General features: G+C 34.1%; 1 protein-coding gene across 1 annotated transcript in view; it reads right to left on the reverse strand.

Moving 5' to 3' along the window:
* LOC135201777 (homeobox protein six1b-like) overlaps positions 1-17096 on the reverse strand; it is a 111203-nt gene that overhangs the window by 73895 nt on the left and 20212 nt on the right. Inside the window, exon 2 of the mRNA XM_064231029.1 lies at positions 16531-16777. Coding sequence (XP_064087099.1) covers positions 16531-16777 — 247 coding nt within the window. The remainder of the gene's footprint in view (positions 1-16530; positions 16778-17096) is intronic.

Below are 17096 nucleotides of genomic sequence, written 5' to 3' on the forward strand. Positions count from 1 at the left end.
GAGAGAGAAAGAGAGAGAGAGAGAGAGATGAGTCATGAGTGAGATGACTTGGTTCTGTCTCCGAATAAGTGCTACTAAAGACCGTGAAGCTAAGGCCGGAGGCTCTCTCTCTCTCTCTCTCTCTCTCTCTCTCTCTCTCTCTCTCTCCATGAAGAATTTTGCGAAGAAACATTGGTTGTAACGATATATTTCAGATCAACTTTAAATTTGGAGGAATGTCCTCCCATCTCTCTCTCTCTCTCTCTCTCTCTCTCTCTCTCTCTCTTTGTTAGGTCTCGAATATGGTATCTACGATACGGTCTTCTTCCCCAAATGGTTATCATAATCGTCGGGTAAATTCCATTGCGTTTTTTTTGTTTTTTTGGTAGGAAATGTAATGAAAGATATAAGTTTTTTGTGGGGGGAAATTTTGTGGGGGGGGGGGGGGAAGGGGGGGGGAGGAGGGAATGTTGGTGGCAGGCGGTCGTGGATGTTACAGGAAATATTGAAACACGTCCTTTGTGGTGGCAAGTTTTTATTTATTTTTTTTCCTTAAAGAATTCATTTATAATCGTAACTTCCTTATTCCTCGAGACTTCTGTGCAATATGTATATAAGACTGGGGCGTTTTTATTGTTTTTTATGTTTTTTTTAAACTTTGTAGTATTTTAATGTTTCCTATACGTTTACTCTCTCTCTCTCTCTCTCTCTCTCTCTCTCTCTCTCTCTCTCTCTCTCTCTCTCTCTCTCTATTGCTGTTTTTATACCTATCTGTAATTTTGAAGTATTTTAGCGTTTCCTATACCCTGACTCTTTCTCCCCTCCTCTCTCTCTCTTACTAATTTTTTTGTACCATTTTGTAATTTTGAAGTAATTTAATGTTTCCTATATGTTGACTCTCTCTCTCTCTCTCTCTCTCTCTCTTCTCTCTCTCTCTCTTCTCTCTCTCTTCACTGACACCAATGTATCACGCTGAAGTTCCGACGTCGTCTGTACTTATCTGTAAGCCAGATAATCTCTCTCTCTCTCTCTCTCTCTCTCTCTCTCTCTCTCTCTGTGAACCCGACGCAACCACTTAAAGGACTAGCTGACACGAGTAAAAAGTGTTGTACAGTAAACAGCGGCTTTGTTAATGCTAACAGTTTTGACAGAAGAGATCAGCAGATGTCAGATGTCTTCTACCTGCCACTGATCCCCCTTCTCTCTCTCTCTCTCTCTCTCTCTCTCTCTCTCTCTCTCTCTCTCTCGTTTTATCATTTTTATATTTTTATGCAGTTTCTTAACTATCTATTCTCTTCCTGGAGTTACTGGATTTGTTTGCTCGTTAATAAATCTGTTTTGTGTATGAAAAGATGTATGCTTTTTTATAATAGGAGTTAAGAGTTAATGTCATCTACAATATCAGCTTATCTCTGAAAGCCGACTGTTTGTTTCCGTTCCTTAGTTAGCTTTTTAAGTTTTCTCATTACTTCTTCATTATTTTTTACCTATTTGAAAAGGAAATGTGTTTCTGTAATATCAGTAGTCGTTATTTTTTTTCAAGTAAAAGAGTTCTTTTCAATACGCATTTGATTTAGAATATTTCAGTTATTTTCTGTCTACAGTTGATATACCGGGATGGAATCTATTTTCTAATCAGAGAGAGAGAGAGAGAGAGAGAGAGAGAGAGAGAGAGAGAGAGAGAGAGAGAGAGAGAGAGAGAGACTCTATAAGAAATCAGTAAGAAATAATGAACGTCAGGATTATTAATACATCTGGAATCATTGTCAAATAAGCAGCTTATAAAGTTAACGTGTATTGACAATCTTGAGCAATTAGCTGTTCACGAACATGCCAAGAATGGCAGAACATTTGAAGAATGTGAAGTGAATGTGAAGTACCTAGACATCAAGAACAATTGAAGATAAAAATCCCACGAAAACGAAGATATAACGATCCAGAACGAGATCAAGATAACATGAAGCGAAAAGCGGACAGAATTTTGTTGATATTAGGAGAAGGGAGACTATGAAGAAATTATTCATAAAAAGAACAAATAAAGACTGAAACACCAATAGGAAAAGAAGATACAGTATCTTCAAAAAGTTAGCTTCGTATTTTGTTTTAAATCAAGGTCGTTTGAACGAGGGAGTGAGACCTCCCACACTTTTTTGTCAATGTTATTTTCTTGCGCGCGAAGCGAGCGTCCATCTGACATCAAACAGTAAACATATTAAGCATGAATAATGCGCCTCCCATCTTGTTTGGTTTTCATTATTCCGTGTTGTCTTTGCTCTCCGTATATGTCTGGAGGTCATCTGATAATAGGAGTGATTGTTGTACATTTACCATTGCGCTCTCCGTCCGCAGACGCCATTATTTCATTTGTGAAGCGGATAATGATAATGTATCGGCGAAGCCTTCAAGGGTCTGGGAGTTTTTTTTTTTTATACTGGTTTGATGATGATAGAAAGTGACAGACTAAGGTTTTTATGATGATGGAAAGTGAGTGATGTTTTTTGGGGCCACAGATGGAAAAATTTAGGGTTTGCATTGAAGATTATTGAGTTTTTTCTCTTTTTTTTCTTGTTACTGAAAATAGTATGGCATAACGATTATCTCTGTAAGGTGAGTGAAGTTTAAAGTACAAAGGTTATTTGACTTGTTAGAAATTTTAACTGCAATTTTTACTACTTAGTTATCAATCTGAGTTGAGTCTTAAAGCGCCAGAGTCATGTACATTTTTACTGCAATAAAATTGAAGTTATCTCTGTTAAAGTTCGTAATACAAGGAGACTTGTTTTCGCTTACTCGGGGAGTAAGCCTACAAACGTAGGAAAGGTCTAAGGAAAAGCCTTAAAAAAAGGTCTGAAATATTAGATTGAAAATGTATAAAAATAAATAAATAAATAATGCTCATGTTAAACAGTCCACAACAATTATTTATAATAAAATATAGCATATTTATTTATTTTAAATTTCGTTGGTGGAACAATGCTCTATTTGACCATAGATTTCAGCACGTGACCCAAGTAAGCTTGGGTCGGATCACGCCTTGTTTCTACTGGGACAGGTAATTGAGAACTGTAATAAAAAAAACACCCTCATTATATATATATATATATATATATATATATATATATATATATATATATATACATATATATATATATATATATATATATATATATATATATATATATAATATGATGGTAAAAAATGTTCTGTTACAACAGAATTCCATCTCATAAAAGGAGCCCATAAAAACGCCAAAATATAGAAGGTATATGTAAGGGAGAGAGAGAGAGAGAGAGAGAGAGAGAGAGGAGAGAGAGAGCTGGGATCTTTACCCTATAACGAAATTACATCAATCTTCTTAATTCTGACATATATGAAAATAAACTAAATCACTGATCACATATATGCAGTTTCTAGATAATATTCCAATATTCATATTCTCCCTGTGTCATTTATATCTTAAGTACCTACCCTGCCACTCCTAGCCTTTGGAATCTGTCGACGCATATTGAACGATTACGAAGATAAGAAACTTCGCTTTCAAAGATGCCGGTATGAAGAGAGGGCGTGATTAATCGTTTCCGTATAACCGCCCCCCCACCCCCCCCGCCCCCACCCTGAGTGTCCTCTCGAAGCCGCATTTGGGACTCCTCCCGTCCTGACCAAAGAGATTGAGAGAGAGAGAGAGAGAGAGGAGGAGAGGACGGAGAGAGGAGAGAGAGAGATTTCCTCTCTCAAGGATCTCTAAGAAGTTGAGAGAGGAAAGAGAGAGAATCCCTTTCTCCTTCTCAAATGAAATGATTCTCTAGGAATTTGAGAGAGAGAGAGAGAGAAAGAGAGAGAGAGAGAGAGAGGAGAGAGAGAGAGAGAAGAGAGAGAGAGGAGAGAGAGATTCCTCTCTCAATGATTTCTCTAGAAGTGAGAGGAGGAAAGAGAGAGATCCTCTTTCTCCTTTTCTCAAATGAAATGAGTCTCTAGAATTTGAGAGAGAGAGAGAGAGAGAGAGAGAGAGAGAGAAGAGGAGAGTAGGAGAGAGAGATTCCTTCTCAATGATTTTTCTAGAAGTTGAGAGAAGAAAGAGAGAGATCCCTTTCTCCCCTTTTCCTGAAATGAATTCTCTTAGAATTTGAGAGAGAGAAGAGAGAGAAGAGAGGAGAGGAGAAGGAGAGAGAGAATAGTAAACACTACTTTGCTTTTTAAACTGAAACATGTCGTTATATATGTAGAGTATACATATACATAGCAGAACAATCTATTATTCAGGAAAACGTATAATTAAATCATTTGTAAATAACAGATGTTCAAATCGACGCTCAACATAACGAAAGCGAAAAACAGCCGAATTTATTCCGAATGACCCTTTGGACAGTGACCTAGAACCGGACGGGGGCGCCAGTGAGCGGCCTTCAGTGCCACCTGACACCGGGTCACCTCGCGGCCAAGTTGACACTCCCAGGCCTTTTGGTCACAACTGAGATGTTCTTGTGTCCTGACCAATTTCCTTTGGGGTATTAACCACTTGTCCTCCGGATTTAATTGTAAACTTCCTGCCAGCCACCCACCCCAACCCTACCCCATCGCACACAGGATAGGCCATTTTCCTTGGGACGTTGTTTGCGCCTTGTTTTCTTATTTTGTCTAATTGTTATCTGATTTTAGGCTGTTTTCTTCTCGCTTTTATCATCTCCTCTTCCAGACTGAAGATTTTATTGGTAATTTGTTGTCCTGTTCCGAATGAATTCCGTTTCTTTCAGGCTGAAGACTGTCATGGTCATTTGTTATTCTGTTCGGAATGAATTTCAAAATAACTTTTGTAATTTCACTAAGAGCAGCAGTGATGACACATCACGGTAGAGAAGGTGAGCATTCATCAATGAATTTCACTTAACTATTAACTGAACCTCCCAGTTAAGTATTCGTTTCCATTTTTATGTTCGTTAATACTTCTTCGGGTTATATGAAAGGAAATTTATATTTTCGCCAAAAACAAAACCAAGATCAGTTTTCGGAATGACCGCAATCACTTTTCGTTATTATCGAAGGTAACTGACTGTAATAAGTATGAAGACCATGGAATATATGGCACAATGATTTAAAGCCCATTCAGTGTGATAAACAAATAAATCTTTACTTTATGAAGAGAAACCATGTTCTATAGGGGAGTTCAAGCCTTGTGGATCGACTGGAGTAGAGAGGTAGTTAATAACATGAACTCATAAAATGTATGGGAATGATATCCCTAAACTCTGAAGAGAGGAGAAGAGAGAGAGAGAGAGAGAGAGAGAGAGAGGGAGAGGGAGGGCTTAGTTCCCTCTATCTAGTTTGATCATCAGCATAAATGCACTGAACGCAGCCATCCTCTCTCGTCGTCCGAAGCCAATGTAACGAGATCCCCCCCCCCCTCTCCCCCCCCCCCCCCCCCCCCCCCGCCGCCGCGGAAACAGTGTGTGTGTGTGTGTGTGACGTCTAGAGAGAAGCAGCGATACAGGAGATACAGTCTTCAAGGAATAACGGAATGAATAACGAATTACGTTCCTCTGTTAGTAATTTTTTCCGACATCTTACGCGTAATTGCGTAGACTTCATGACTGATTATCTGTGTTCCTTTGAGTGAGTCAAGGAAAAAGCGATATTGGGTCATGTCAACTTTTATCATATGCATTCATTTTAATATCTACGTTAATGCATTATTTACCCTTGATAAAAATGTAATGATCTAATCACATTAAGAAAAATATGTGTATATCAGTGTGAAAAGAACATGTTCCATTCTTTATGCTTTTGACAGTAAGGAATATCTATTATTGACACTGGTTAAATCTCCCATTTGTATAAATCTCTGTTCTTCAAGTTCTAATTGATCTCTTCATTCGTCCATTTCTGTGAAATGCAGTTTTAATGTGTTGGTATTTAGGTTGTTAGTTATCTCTTAATGAGGATGAGAAGAGAGAGAGAGAGAGAGAGAGAAATATATTCTCAGAAAACTATGGCTAACGCGAACATGCTTAAAGTTTACACGTTATCCACGAGCAGTTATGAGAGAGAGAGAGAGAGAGAGAGAGAGAGAGAGAGAGAGAGAGTAAACAGCAGTGAAAAAATACATTAATAAAAATTTAACTACTGTAACACAAAAAAAGATTACACGTTAAATACCATCAGTGTTGGCTGTCAATCACACGTACCCTCCTCTGCCCACAGCTCTTTGGGCATTTTAACTCCTCGGCTTCGTCTTTGGGCAAACCGTTAATGAGCGAACAGTTATTTTCCCGCGCCAAGTGAGGCGTTGTGTGTTCAAACGGCCGTGACACGCTCTCTCTCTCTCTCTCTCTCTCTCTCTCTCTCTCTCTCTCTCTCTGGGCTAATTTCTTGAGAACATTGCTGGAGGAGCAAAGAAATTCACATGACGTAGCACCTCTCTCTCTCTCTCTCTCTCTCTCTCTCTCCTCTCTCTCTATATATATATATATATATATATATATATATATATATATATATATATATATATATATATACATACACTCATATACATATACATATACATAATGTTTACAGCCCCGGATAGTAAGGAGGGTTGGAATCAAGAACGGTATATACTAGCTGCAAACACGTGGCAAGGTTCATTATTAAAACAGCGACCCCGACCAGATAGTATATATATTTGTGGTTGCTTATATGTGTTTATTATCTCTCTCTCTCTCTCTCTCTCTCTCTCTCTCTCTCTCTCTCTCTCTCTCTTCGTCGTCGCAAACGGCTGCGTGTCATAGCTGAGGAGTTGCGTCAATTCCCCATTCTTCGAACGCCAAGGGCTTCTTTAGGCCAGGCGTAATAAAATAGCCGCTATTATTTGAAGGGCTTCCTTCCACGAGAGAGTACCAGGTCATGGAATGCAGTTCTGCGATCTGCGTCAACGCTTTGTTGGAGTATGTGACTTCACGTGCGTATTTCACCCCAAATGCGTTGACAGTGTTACTAAGTCAGATTATATATATATCTATATATAATAATTAATATATATATATATAATATTATATGAATATCATATATATATATTAGATATATAGATATATATATATATATAATATATATATATAATAGGTGTATATAATATATACTATAATATATATATATATATACTATACATATATATATATATTATATATATATATATATATTATCTTATATTATATATATATATATATATATATATATATATATATATATATTATATATATTATATATATAATAGATGTTTGTATATATATATATATATATTATCTATAATATATTATATATATATATATATATAGATATTATATATATGTTGTAGAATTTTAGTTTTTACTTATCGAATTATTTATGGTTATGAATGTTTTTCTTTGTAGAATTGCAGATTTCACTTTTTCGATTTTTATGGTATTATATATATATATATATATATATATATATTTATATATATATATATATATGATATATATATATATATATATATATAATATGTGTGTGTGTGTGTGTGTTGTGTGTGTGTGTGTGTGGGTGTGTGGGTGTGTATGTATATGCTGTAGAATTTTAGTTTTTACTTCTTTATCGAATTGTTTTGGCTATGAATATATATATTTTTGTAGAATTGTAGTTTTCACTTTATCGAATTTTTTATGGTTATGAATATTATTTTCTGTATAATTGTAAATTTCGCTTTATCGAATTGTTATGTTTTTGAATATAATTTTTTTGTAGAATTGTAGTTTTTATGATTGTGATAATTTTTGTAGAGTTTTAGAAACTACTTTTAAGTGAAAATTATTTGTAATAAAAATAGGTGTTGGCGTGTCACTGCTATGTCTAGTTTTGTAATATTTCAGATACTAATTTTTTAATAAAGTTAATTTTCAGAGAAACTCAATTTCAATGAAACTTGGTGTTGACGTTGCTATTGAATAATTATGGTAATTTTTGAAAATTTTAGAAACTGATTTTGAATGAGGCTAACTTTTCATGGAAAATGTATTCACGTTGTTATTGAATTCTTATTGTCGGTTTTGTAAAATTTTGGAATTAATTTGAAATGGAACTCATTTTAAATGAAACTAATTCTTAATGATACAAGTTTTAAAGGAAAACTAATTTTCAATAAATCCAATTTTGAATGAAACTAGGTGTTGACGTTGTTATTGATTTGTTATGATTATTTTTGAAGAAATTGGAAACTAATGTCCAAATTTTAATGAAACAACGTATGTAGGTGTTAACGTTCTTATTGATTTGTTATGATTATTTTTGAAAAGATTGGAAACTAATTTTAAATGAAAGCAATTCAGAATTAAACTAATTTTAGACGTGGTATAATTTGGTATGGGGACCGTGAACGGTGTAATAACTTATTTGCAAAGTGGATGTCATCTTGCATTAGCTGTCATCTACAACCCATGTTGTTTGTACGATGTATTTTTTACTTGAAATTTAAGTAATGTCTGCTATTCAATACAGCATCCAGTGTTAACGCGAACTTATTCGTAATGGCGAGTTGTCATCAGCATTATTGACTGACTGATACTTTACTTTTGTTGGGTATTTTGTTGGGTATTGAAAACCCAACTATAGTAGATTCACATCAGCCGTGCATTTCATGTCTAGGCCAGTCCCTTACGACGCTCCTGATTGGCTGTTGATAAACCAATCACAGGTCTGGGAACTCAGTCTCTCGAGTGAGTTCACATAGGCAGGATGTATGTTCTACCTCCCCTGAGGGGTACTTTTGAAAGACGTATCCCTCAGGAGAATTGGAACATACATCCTGCCTATGTGAACTCTCTCGAGAGAGACTGAGAGTTTCCAACCCTGTGACTGGCTTTTCAGCAGCCAAGCCAATCACAAGCGTCGTAAGTGACTGGCCTAGACATCAGATGCACGGTTGATGTGAATCTACTATAGTGCTTGAGATTGGAGCTTTATCCCACCTCGGACTTTCATATAGAAAATTAACCTCGTGATCCATAGTCGAAATATTCCAGGAGTCGTTTTGTTGCCTGGAAAGGTACTTCAATGTTTATATGTATTTTATTTCTTATTACAAATATTTTTCAGGGTTTCTAAGGCTAACAGCCTGAACTCTTCGCCATACTAGTAGGTACCACAGGAAATCATTGATTGATTGATTATAAATCATATTTACATCACAAGTACATAAAGAATAATGTAACGATTTTTCTGTATTCCCTGATAACAGGGCTTATTTTAAGCAATATGATAATAAGGTTTATTATTATTATTAATATTATTATTATTACGAACTGAATCGAACACAAATTTATTGTCATTATTATCAGTAGATTCTGCGCTCTCAATCTCAACGTCAATGTGAAATATGGAACGTTAGGTCCGTAGACTATTTTGAAGACAGCTCAGCTGATTTAGATTTTTTTTTCCTAACGTTTCTGACTCATGGCAGTTTTCGGTGCCAGTTGACTTTAGGAATGATTCTATTACAGCTTAAATTTTCCATGAGTGATTCTATTTCATTATATTATCGTCACAGATACATTATAATTGTGTTAAGAACAATTTCGGAAGAGTTTGCTTCTATAAGAGTTTTTTTTATCTTGGCTTCAGCTAAAATGTGGAATAGTTTGCCAAGTGCTTATATTATTATTATTATTATTATTATTATTATTATTATTATTATTATTATTATTGAAAAGACTGGCAGAAATAACCGAATTTGTCTTCGGTTATTTCTACCATTCTTTTCAATAAGGCATTTATCCGAGGTCTGTTTCCTGCTTATATTATTATTATTATTATTATTATTATTATTATTATTATTATTATTATTATTACTGAATTCAATGGTATTATTAAGGATAGAAATAAAGACAAATCAAGTGACACAGAAGCACCTACCATGCCCGTGTCCCCTCACGAGGTCAAGTGGAAAAAAGGGTGGGGGTTGGGGGATGTTTGACACCAGGGGCGAACGCGCCAAGTCCATAAAGTGTGACCCGAACCAAATGTTCCTCCTATCCCCTCCTTGAGCTGCGATGACCCCAGGTGACCTTAGGTGTAGTGGTCGTGTGCAGTGTGCTGAGAACAAGTGCTTTTGGACGAGGAGCCGATGGAAACAATTTTGAACTTTCTCTGTGCTACTGGTGTTTGACACATGACGAGAATTTTTTATATATATTTTTTCTTTTTTCAAGTTTTTAGTTTACATATTTTTTCTTTTTGTTATCAAATTGGATTTTTTTTGCCACTTGTTTTTGACACGTGATGAAAAGTTTTATGCTTTTTTTACTGGTTTCTTTAGGATTTTGTTTACATATTTTATCATTATTTCGCTATGGTACCCAATTAGACTTTTTTTTTTATTTGCCAATTGTTTTTAACGCAACGAAAATTATTGTGTTCTTATTGATTTGTTTAATTTTTTCTTTTACATATTTTATTATTGTTTCTTTTTGTTACCCAATTCGAGTTTTTTTTATATGCCACTTGTTTTTGACACGTGACGAAAAGTTTTGTGTTTTTATTGGTTTGTTTAAGTTTTTTTTTACATGTTTTATGATGGTTTCTTTTTGTTACCCAATTGGACTTTTTTGTTTATTGCCTCTGGTTTTTGACACATCAATTTTTTTAAAATGTTTTATTGGTGTCTTTTAGTTTTGGTTTAAGTTTCTTTTTACGTATTTTTTTTTTATCCAATTGCATTTTTTTTTATTTGCCACTTGTCTTTTGACACCTGACGATTTTATTTTTGTTTATTGATTTTTTTAGTTTTGTCTAAGTTTTTTCGTATTTTATAACTTTATCTTAATCAATTTGAATTTTCTTTTTTGTTTATTTGCCGCTTGTCTTTTAACGCCTGACGAAAAGTTTTGTTTTATTTGTTTTATTATTGGTCTGTTTAAATTTTGTTGCTTTTTTTTTTACATATTTTGTGTTTTTCTTTTTAAAAATATTTTATGTGTTTCTTTTTGTGTAATTTCTTTTACATATTTCATAATTGTGCCTTTTTGTTATTCAACTGTAGTTTTTATGTTCACTTGCATCCGTTTTTTTAATGTTTTTTTGTATTAATCGTTTAGTTTTGTTATCCAATTTGAGTTTCATTTTTTCTATTTATTTAATTTTTTTTCTTTAATTTTATCTGATAAATAACTCTATTGGTATTTTTCTACAACTAATCCTTTTCTTATCTAATAAAGAATTCTATTGGTTTCTGTGTCAAATGCTGCGTTCATATGACACGCGGCTAACGCTTTGCCGTTGTAGCTGCAGAGAGAGAGAGAGAGAGAGCGAGAGAGATGAGAGAGAGAGAGAGAGAGAGAGAGAGAGAGAGAGAGAGAGGGGGGGGGACTTGATTTGCTTAAGGTGAAGGATTCCAGATATGTTTACGTGTGTGAAAAATCAGCCTTTGTGTAAGAAATGGGTCTTCAGGTTTTGTGTCTCCCCTGTCTTATATATATAATATATATATTATATAAATATATATTATATATATAAATTAATATATATATATATAGATTATATTATATATATTTAATATTATAATATATGTGTGTATATAATCTTCCTCTAATATGGTATATAATTATATAATTATATAGGGAAAATATATTATATATATACACCGCAACACAACGTAGACATTAATATCTCTCTCTCTATGTATTCTATATGGTATATATTTCTATATAGTAATATATATATACACACACACACACATCTAATATAATTATATATTAAATAAATATATATAATATAATTATAATATATATATATATATATATAATATATATACTATATATATGTAGTGTGTCTGGTGTGTGGTATGTATGTATTCCAAATTGCATTTTTTTGGAACTAGTGGTTATGGAATTATGTCTGATTATTGATTCAGTGTTTTTAGAATTAAAGTGTATCAAATAATAATAATAATAATAATAATAATAATAATAATAATAATAATAATAATAATAATAATAATAATAATAATTAATAATAATAATAATAATAATAATAATAATGACAATTAAAAGCTACAGTAGTGTTAAAATATATTTTTTGTGCAAGGTTAAAATCTTGTACATATATTTTTAACACTACTGTGGCTTTTAATTGTCATTATTACAGCCTCGTTACAGAGGTTTCTTAGTCCAATGATAATAATAATAATAATAATAATAATAATAATAATAATAATAATAATAATAATAATAATAATAAAGTTTGTGTGAAAGAGGGACTTCCGACAGGGTAATAATAATAATAATAATAATTTTTTCTTTTCTTTCACCATCCCAGAAATTCCATTACTCGAACAGTTTCTTTGTCCTTCCAAGAACCGCGCGAAAATCAGAAGAACGAAACCGCATCCTCCTCTCGGAGACATATTAATGAAGTCATCCAAAACCACTTGAAAGTTTCTATTTCTTTTCGCCACCAGAGGGATTCCCTCCGACCTATTTAGACGCGAAGCCTCCCCCCCCCGACCCTCCCTTCTCTCCACACTCCCCCGGTCATCCCAGGTCACCGCGGGTTAAGGGAGGTCAGTGGTGGGAAGGGGTGTCACCCCTCTCTCTCGTGATGTAGTGGCCTGAAACAAGAGACGAACGGGAGAACAACCACTTGTCTCTCGCTTGTTGTGTCAGGGTCGGCTTAGAGGGGCTTTTGGGGGCGCCTTCGTTCGTTCGTTCGCTGCGTCTCTGTGTAACGAAATTTTGGGTGGTAGTCAGCGGTAGGCCTCCCCCCTCCCACTGTCCCCCCCCACACTCCGTCCCCACCACCACTTCAGTTTTGTGGAGGGGGTTGGTCAGGTTGAAGTGGATTATATCAAGGAAAATTTTGATAATGTTTCGCTCAATCCGTAACCGCACCGCCCCCCTTAATGATTTTATCGGGGGAGGGGGGCGGGGATTTGTCGGGAGAGACTATTATACGACAGATTTTGATACTAGTACCGTATGGGGTTAGTGCCGTCAGTGCACCTCACGCGGTGCACTGCAGGCATTACTCTGAAACTCTTTGCAGCGTCCCTTCGGCCTCTAGCTGCCTGCAACCCATTTCGTTCCTTTTGCTGTACCCCCATTCATATTTCATTCTCCCATCTACTCTCAATTTCTCTCTCAGCGCTGAAGGACCTCATAGGTCCCAGATCACGTTCTTCGGCCTAAATTCTATATTCCAGTCCATCATTTGTTTCCAAATTTTATCTGAATAGATTACCAGTATATTCCCTTGAGCTGTAGTTAAGTATATTATTAGTATTGTTGCTGTTAATATTATATAGTTTTGCAAAAATTGTCGGTTGACAGAAAGATTATCAGTATATTTCCTTGAATTTTAACTAAGTATGTTATTAGTATTGTTGCTGTTGATATTATATAGTTTTGAATTGTCGGTTGACAGAAATTTTTTTTTATCGGAAAGGTTCTTTTGGGACAAACGAATTAATTTCTATTGCCCAACGGTGGTCATAATTAGTCCGAAGCTTCGAGAAGACAGTCGCTACTTTCAAGTTGATTAAGGAGGATCAATAGTCTTGCAGATCTGACGGCGGTAGTTGCTACCCAATTCGAACGCTCTGGGTTAACACACTATCATTTCCGTCGACCAAATGATCATTTAGCTTTGTGTGCAAATTACTTTTCACTCGATGACAGCAAATGATTTTGAAATATGAAGTCACTTAATTTTCTCTTGATGACGTATAATATTTGAAATATGAATGAACTTAGTGTTCTCTCGATGACGTAAAATAATATTTGAAATATGAATGAACTTAGTGTTCTCTCGATGACGTAAAATGATATTTGAAATATGAATTAAATTTTTTTCATCATCATGACGTAAAATGATATTTGAAATATGAATTGAACTGTTTTTTCTTCGATGGAATGTAAAATAATATTTTGAAATTGAAAATGAACTAGTGTTTCTATTCGATGACGTAAAATGATATTTGAAATATGAATTAAATTTTTTTCATCATCATGACGTAAAATGATATTTGAAATATGAATGAACTTAGTTTTTTCTTGACGCAATTCGATGTTTGAAATGTGAATGGACTCAGTTTCCTCTTGATGACGTAAAAGGATATTTGAAATATAAATTAACTTCGATTTCTCTTGATGACGTAAAATGATTTTTGAGAAATGAATTAATTTAGTTTTCTCTTGATGACGTAAAAGGGTATTTGAAATATGAATGGACTTAGTGTTCTGTCGATGACTTAAAAAGATGTTTCAAATACGAATGACCTTGGTGTTCTCTCGATGACGTAAAATGGTGTTTGAAACTTGATTTAACTTGGTTTCGTCTCGATGTGTAAAATGGTTTTTGAAATATGAAAATATGAATTAACTTCGTTTTTCTTGATGACGTAAAGCGATGTTTTAAAAATGAATTAATTTAGTTTTCTCTTGATGAAGCAATATATCTGAAATGCGAATGAACTTTGTTTTCTTGTAATGATTCAGAATGTTTGAAATATGATTTACCTGGAAATCGTAATGAAAATAAAATACTTTATTTCAATAGCAGGGCCACATACGAAATATTTCCACGGAGTAATGAACTGACTGAGCACCAGTAAATGAGGACAACGAACCACTTCCTCCCCCTTCCCCTCCACACACACAAACACACACACACGAAAGAAGAAAAATCTCTTGGTTTCGAAACCCCCTGGAGCAGAAAAAGAGACCTGAAAATGGATCCGCACAGGTGCTTTTAGTCACATGGAAGGCATGAATTTACGGAACGCAGAGCTACGGGTGGGGGAGGGGGCGGGGGGCGATGGGGTGGGTGGGTTAGGTTGTGGGGGAGGAATCCAACATATGGTAGAATATGTTTTTAGAAAACTTAAGTTGATTTATCCCGGTCGTTATTCGCTTATTATTTTCTCCTCTCATTTTTCAATTTTTGGGGGGTATTCAGTAATAATAATAATAATAATAATAATAATAATAATAATAATAATAATAATAATAATAATAATAATAATAAAGGTAAAGGTAAGAAATCCTCAATGGTGAAAGTTTAAATAGATATTAGAAATGTAAGTATATTTACACTTACCCCAATGTGGATTTCGTCACCATTTTAGTGACTGTGCTATTATGAGATATTTCATAATAATAATAATAATAATAATAATAATAATAATAATAATAATAATAATAATAATAATAATAATAATAATAATAATAATGCACTTATATTTATAAAAATTGGAAAAGTAACTCATTTTTGTAAAACTGGCCTTAAGCTAAACTTCAGACATTTTTCTCTGAAAAGAAGTTTTGTCGCCCAGAAAAATACACATATATATAAAACGCAGGATACATTTTACATTTTCATCATCTTGATTAATCATTTTTAACAATAAAATGGAAAATTATTCGCCTTATGCTTTTCTCCCACCTCAAGGTTAACACAATCCTCTATTTTAAGTTTTCTGCAAAAGAACACTGTTGAGATGACTTTTTGGCTGTCCGTCTGCACTTTTTTTTCTTTTTTTTCCGCCCTCAGATCGTAATAAACTACAGAGGCTAGAGGGCTGCAAATTGGTATGTTGATCATCCATCCTCCAATCATCAAACTTGCCAAATTGCAGCCCTCTAGCCTCAGTAGTATTTATTTGAGTTAAGGTTAAAGTTAGCCATGATCGTAGTACTATGTATACACCTCGTTCAAGTCAAGTTGAACGGTATAAAAGTTAAATTAACGGCCGGCTAATTTGATTCGATATGGGGCACTTTTAGTTACATCAGTGTGTATGTCCTGTTAACGGTTTTTGTACGAACGCCATATATATATATATATATATATATATATATATATATATATATATATATATATACGTATATATATATATATACATATATTTATATATATATATATATATATACATATATTTATATTTATATATATATATATATCCATATATTTTATATTTATTATATATATATATATATATATATATATATATATATAGATATATATATATATATATAGATCTATTGTCATTGTCATTGGTGTAAATGTTAGAATTACATATATATGAATACACACACACACACACACACACACACACACACACATATATATATATATAAGTACATATATATATATATATATATATATATATATATATATATATATATATATATATATATATATATATATATATATATATATATATATATTCATGCACATATATTTATAGATTAATTTATGTATATAATGTATGAATATATATACATGTGTTACACATACTATACATAGTGTATAGAAATATTATGATTATTAAGATTACATCTACAATATTTAACACATATCTACAATGTTTAACACAGTCACCACGTATGACAGTGACGAAGCAACCAACCGATCAATCAATCCTTCCTGTTTCCGACGTGTAGTACCATGCACCCACCCACCCACCAACCCACCCGCTGAGACTGAAGGAACCAGCCGCACCCACCACAAAAATACCGAAGAAAAAAAAAGAAAAGAGAAGAAAAACAGACGGGAGGCGTCCTTTGTAGTACTCACGGTCTGGGCGCCGGGTTGCGGTCCCTCTGCCTGCGGTTCTTGAACCAGTTGGAGACCTGGGTGAGGGTGAGGCCAGTCTGCTTCGCCAGGCTCCTCTTCTCGTCGGGCGTCGGGTAGCGGTTCTGCTTGTAGCACTCCTTCAGCGCTATCCGCGACTTCTCCTTGAAGCAGTAGATGGTCTCCTCGCCGTCCCAGATCGTCTTCGGGAGCGGGTACTTCTTCCGGATGCGGTACTTGTCCACGGCGCCTGGCCAGCCACACGGTTGGGGGGGGAGAGGGAGGGGAAGGGGAAGAGTTAAAACAGGGTGGTTATGTTTTCATTTTGGAATTTCTAGTTTGATTTGGTTTGATAAGTTGTTCGGTTATGTACGACTGAAGTGAAAATTATTTATTTTATAGGGTTTTTTATTCTTTTATTAAGATCAATAAAAATATTTATGGAAATATTCAAAATATGGGTTTATGTTTTTATTTGGAAGCTCTGGCCTAAGTTATTTGAGGGGTTGTTAAAATGTAGATAAATTGCGTCCATTTTAGAGGAAAATAAAAATAGATTATTTAAAAGA

Source organism: Macrobrachium nipponense, chromosome 28, assembly GCF_015104395.2.
Source record: "Macrobrachium nipponense isolate FS-2020 chromosome 28, ASM1510439v2, whole genome shotgun sequence".
Taxonomy (NCBI): Eukaryota; Metazoa; Arthropoda; class Malacostraca; order Decapoda; family Palaemonidae; genus Macrobrachium; species Macrobrachium nipponense.